At 38.5% G+C, this 4,605-nt stretch overlaps 1 protein-coding gene across 3 annotated transcripts; it reads left to right on the forward strand.

Annotated features, from left to right (window-relative positions):
• The first annotated feature begins 383 nt into the window (after positions 1 to 383).
• Positions 384 to 3,561, forward strand: LOC132315692 (protein WVD2-like 7). 3 transcript variants are annotated; one of them, XM_059814041.1, is made up of 9 exons: positions 384 to 556; positions 735 to 1,301; positions 1,407 to 1,778; positions 1,874 to 1,935; positions 2,035 to 2,109; positions 2,474 to 2,576; positions 2,672 to 2,734; positions 2,848 to 2,958; positions 3,075 to 3,561. In XM_059814041.1, the coding sequence occupies exons 1-9, from the start codon at positions 488 to 490 to the stop codon at positions 3,282 to 3,284; spliced, it is 1,632 nt and encodes a 543-aa protein (XP_059670024.1). In that variant the 5' UTR covers positions 384 to 487; the 3' UTR covers positions 3,285 to 3,561. The 3 variants fall into 3 exon arrangements, with proteins under 3 accessions (XP_059670024.1, XP_059670026.1, XP_059670025.1); XM_059814043.1 differs by having other exon boundaries at positions 1,428 to 1,778; XM_059814042.1 differs by having other exon boundaries at positions 385 to 556; positions 2,477 to 2,576.
• Positions 3,562 to 4,605: the final 1,044 nt, after the last annotated feature.

The following is a 4,605-nucleotide window of genomic DNA, read 5'->3' on the forward strand; positions in this document are numbered from 1 at the left end:
AAAACACCATGCACAACACTTATTTCAATTTTAAACACATTCAAGACCAAGAACCAGCCTAGCATTTAGGTAAGTAAAGCAGATTCTTGAGTCTCTCTATCAAGCTCTTATAGTCTTATTCAAATTAATCAACCACAAACCAAGCTGACAGAATAATCATGATATCATCTTCTTCTTGAAATTTCAAAAATTGAACGTTGGGGTGAGATAATAGTTTTCAACAAGTGGGGACCACATGAACCAAGTTGAAAAAGACTAAAGCTTGCCTTTACATGGTTAGCAGACCCCACCACCTAATAAAGAATTACACTACACTTCTCCCTTGTCCTCCATGTGGCCTACTTTTCCATAACATAGAGCCCAAAGCTCTTCATTTGAATTTCAAATTTATAAGTGCTGTTAGAGAACACTGAACAGAGACCATATAGACTAAAGAAAAAAAAAAATACTCAAAGTTGGATCATTGAGCTTCTCATACTGCAAAGACATGGGAGAATCAACTTGTCTCATGCCTACGTTCTCTTATGCTCCTGGCATTTCCAATGAATCCAAACAGGTCAGTTTAATAAACTTCAAAGTCTCTTGCTTGAACATTCCTCATTTTGTCATATTTTTATCATATGATTGATATTTGTTAATTCTGTGTTCAATTTGAGGGTGTGACTGGTAAAATGTGATTTGGGGTTTGAGTATTCTACCATGAAAATGTTGGATAAACTTTGTGTGTCTTACAGGGGAACCCAATGCATGCTCTTGGAGAGAGTGTTTCTTTTGGGAGATTTGTGACAGAGTCCTTGGCTTGGGAAAAATGGTCAACCTTCTCACACAACCGCTACGTCGAGGAGGCAGAGAGATACGCGCAGCCAGGCTCAGTCGCGCAGAAGAAGGCTTTCTTCGAAGCTCACTACAAGAGAATTGCTGCACAAAAGGCAGCAGCCTTGCTTGAGCAAGCAAATGCTGCTAATAACAACGCACCGGAACAAGAAGAGCGTGAAGACACGGTTTGTGATCATGTCACTGTCCCCCAAGATTCTCATCCGATGATTTTGGATTCCCAAGAAATTATTGGTGAACAGCTTCAGGTCGAGGCCCCAAATGTTGAGGCCAATTTCATTGCCAATGCTAATGGGCATAATTCAAGTGTTACACTAGATGAACTAGGACAAGAGCGGGAAGTTCAAATGGAGAATTTCACCAACAATGAATCTTCATCAAACCAGCTTGAGAATGCTGAGAATGACAATTTGGTTTCTGAATTGGAGCTTAGTGGACCACGCCAAATGGAGAAACCTTTGTTAGAGGTAACACTTAAAACAGTTTGATGCCCATGAATTTTTAATTTTGAGCTATGATACTAACATAGTCACACCAACTAATTATTTCATTGAATGATGATGATGATGCAGTTGAATTTGAACTCTGACCAGGATGTTGCACCAGTGATGAGCAAGAAGAAATCAGCACTTTCTTCCCTAAAGTCATCAGTTTATCGTAGAGCATCTAAAATTCCGAGTTCACCTGCCAAACACATGGCTTCCATTCATCCCCAAAAGGAAAACAATGTCACTCCAATCACAGTGGACCCTAAAATTGCCTCTACGGATAAGAAGAGATCAACTCGAAAATCGCTTCATTCGTTGATTAATTTGACCCCTGCCAGAGAATCCGATAAAGCTAGTAGTACCCCGGGGATACGGAAGATTGAAAGTTCAAGGGTTGCTTCTAGTTCTTTAAAGGCACCTAACGATTGTGTGACTCCTCTAAGAACTCCAACCATGGTATCTTTTTCCTCTGCCCTAATATCATTTCCTATGTTCCTCCAATTGGGGATTTTGTCATGAATGCTAATATTAGTTTCTTTTCTCACCTGCAGGCACATGTGAATGGGGCAACAAAGCACAATCCTTTAACAACACCTAGTTCAGCAAGTAAGAGGTAACTGACTGGTTTATAAGAATCTGCAGAAAAGAAGTCTCACATCTATAAAATTCTCTCTCACTTATATTCAATACTTTGTCACATCTATACTTGCAGGGCTAGAACACAACTTGATCCCTCATTCTCACAAAGTAAAACAACTGAACCAAAATGGCACATCCTATCTGCAGTGTAAGTAGCTTTGTAACTTTCTATTGTCACAAAGTGTTCAGTGTGTTCACTTGGTAGAGCACTAGAGCAACTATTATGTATATAGACATATCTATGTCTTAGTTCACCACATAGCTCAATTGGTAAGAAATAAGACCTAGGAGGCCTACCAAGCTCCAAAAATCGAATAAATTATAATTAGCATATAAACATTTTCCTGAACTCTTCTTGTATAATTTGTGGATAACAATGGGATTTTGATGTGCAAATTAATCCAAGTCTTTCCTACTGAAAAACAAGATTTGAATTAAACATCCCCTAATTTATTCGAGCAGCCACTCACTAAGAAAGAGTTGCTATATGATTGCTTGCTTTTGTCTGCCAGTAGTTCCAAGTCCATAAGTGCCTGCCGAAACAAATTACAGTCACCGGCATTATCTTCTCCTTTCAAGTTGAGGACAGAGGAAAGAGCTGCGAGAAGAAAACAGGCAAGTCTTGGCTTGTTTATTCTTATTTTTCTCTTTCAGTTAATTATATCTACTAGTCTTTGGTATTATATGGTTTTCCCCTCTAATATTTTCAGAAGCTTGAAGAGAAATTCAATGCTAAGGAGGCACAAAAAGTGCAGATTCAAACAAAATTCAAGGTTATAGTTAAAATTGCCAATCCAGAGCATTAAACTCTCCATTTTTTTGCTGTACAAAACTATGCCAGTGAATAACTAGGCTCCTATAACACAATATTGTATTGTTTGCGCAGGAGAAAGCAGAATCAGAAATTAGAAAATTGCGTCAAACCTTCTGCTTCAAAGCGCGGCCACTGCCTGACTTTTACAAGGACAAGGAAACGCCAAAGAATCAGATAAAGAAGGTAGCTCTATCTATCATGTAACCTCAAATTCATATCCTAAACTTATGCTATCCTTTGCAGTAGTCAGAATTACCATTGATGATTTTCTTTATGTTATCTCCTTCTTTCTTTCTTAGACTCCATTGACACGGCCTCAGTCACCCAAGCTAGGAAGAAAGCCAAGTTCCAGCACAATGCAAAGCTCTCTAGCATGCCGGACGCCTATGTCCAATACCAGTGGCTTCAAGAATGCCTTGAAAAAGAATAGTCGAATCCCAACTCTTTCGCTCAATTCACAGCCTAAAATGATTATTTATGAGAGCACATCCCCAGATATTCAGCATTGATCAGTAAAAACAAGTGTTACTGCATTTCAGGCTACGACTGAAAATTGTAGGTGCTGAAAGCTAAAGGCTACGATGACGGGTAAATAACATGGAGGCTGAACTCCATAGTAGCATTCCCTTGTGAAAATCAGAGTGAATTTATTGTCCTTGATCAGTTTTCTTTCAGCATTAGTTTGTTACTATTCAGAAGATTTGGAAATATTGTAAAATTTATTTGCTTTGTAACTTAACTGAGCAGCAATTTATGTAAGCTGAGCATTCCAGCCTCTAAACTGAACTACGACAGCCAACCAAACAATGTGATAATCATGCAACTGACAACGCTATAATGAACATATGCATTTCCAAATAATATGATTATCATACATAAAACCAAAGGAAAAAAAATTAAATAAATAAAAAATCAGCCTCTTCCTGACCAAACAACTGATAAATAAACTCAGCATTCCGAGCGTTCCAATTTATAGACATTGCAGTCTGCGGGGCAAGTGAATAAAACTTTGAAACCAGGCATGTCCCTGTACCAACTCAACTCTCCACCTTATACCTCTCTGCAACACTTCCCTATAAGGCTATATTAAAAGCTTCAAAGTCCCAAAACCCCAGGCCACCCTCATTCTCATTTTCGCACAAGTGATTCCATTTTAGCCAAGTGCCCTAGAAGCCACATAAGATCCCTTCCACTTCCCTTCACCAATATAGAATAAGATTCCGAAACAACAGAATCCATCACCACTCTAATCCACCTTCATTAAACCCCAAATTTTGCAGCACTTTTTTTTTTTTTTTTTTTGTAACACTCACTCCACCATGTCACTAGTCTTTGCCATGTCTATATTTTATGGCCACGCACCCCTTTTTTTTTTTTTTTTTTTGCCTTCTAATTTTCAAAAAATAGACAATTTTTTTTTTTTTTTGGTTCCCTTAAATGGTACTCACACCCCTTGCCATCTCCGAAGAAAAGAACTATATGAGCCATGCAAGTGGAGATAAAATTCATGTAAAGTTTTTGACTTTTCAACTGTGGGGCCCACTTGAGTTATTAGGGTCATTACAGACCCATTTAATCCCAAATTGCTTTCTCTCTCGGGTAGCTAAATCTCTCTCTCGCTGCTTCTGTTTTTTTTTTCTTTTCTTTTTCTTTTTCAACTTCAATCCTTGATTTCTCTCTCAATTGTTAGCGGATTTAGGTGCCGTTTGAGGCAAAACGACGAGCACGATGAGCTCTACGTGCTAGTACCAGAAATTCCAGCTTTTGGTCCTCTTTGGGAGCTCGAATTTAAGGACCCAATTTCAAGGGTTTGGTTCAATTTAGAGGTAG

This window comes from Cornus florida, unplaced genomic scaffold, assembly GCF_030987335.1.
Source record: "Cornus florida cultivar Cherokee Brave unplaced genomic scaffold, ASM3098733v1 CherokeeBrave_3.0.0_Hap2_Chr07, whole genome shotgun sequence".
Lineage (NCBI taxonomy): Eukaryota > Viridiplantae > Streptophyta > Magnoliopsida > Cornales > Cornaceae > Cornus > Cornus florida.

Coding starts and splice junctions, on each gene's coding strand:
- LOC132315692 (XM_059814041.1), top strand. CDS start 488: ATGGGAGAATCAACTTGTCTCATGCCTACGTTCTCTTATGCTCCTGGC. Junction 1,302..1,406: donor TGGAGAAACCTTTGTTAGAG/GTAACACTTAAA, acceptor ATGATGATGCAG/TTGAATTTGAACTCTGACCA. Junction 2,959..3,074: donor CAAAGAATCAGATAAAGAAG/GTAGCTCTATCT, acceptor TTTCTTTCTTAG/ACTCCATTGACACGGCCTCA.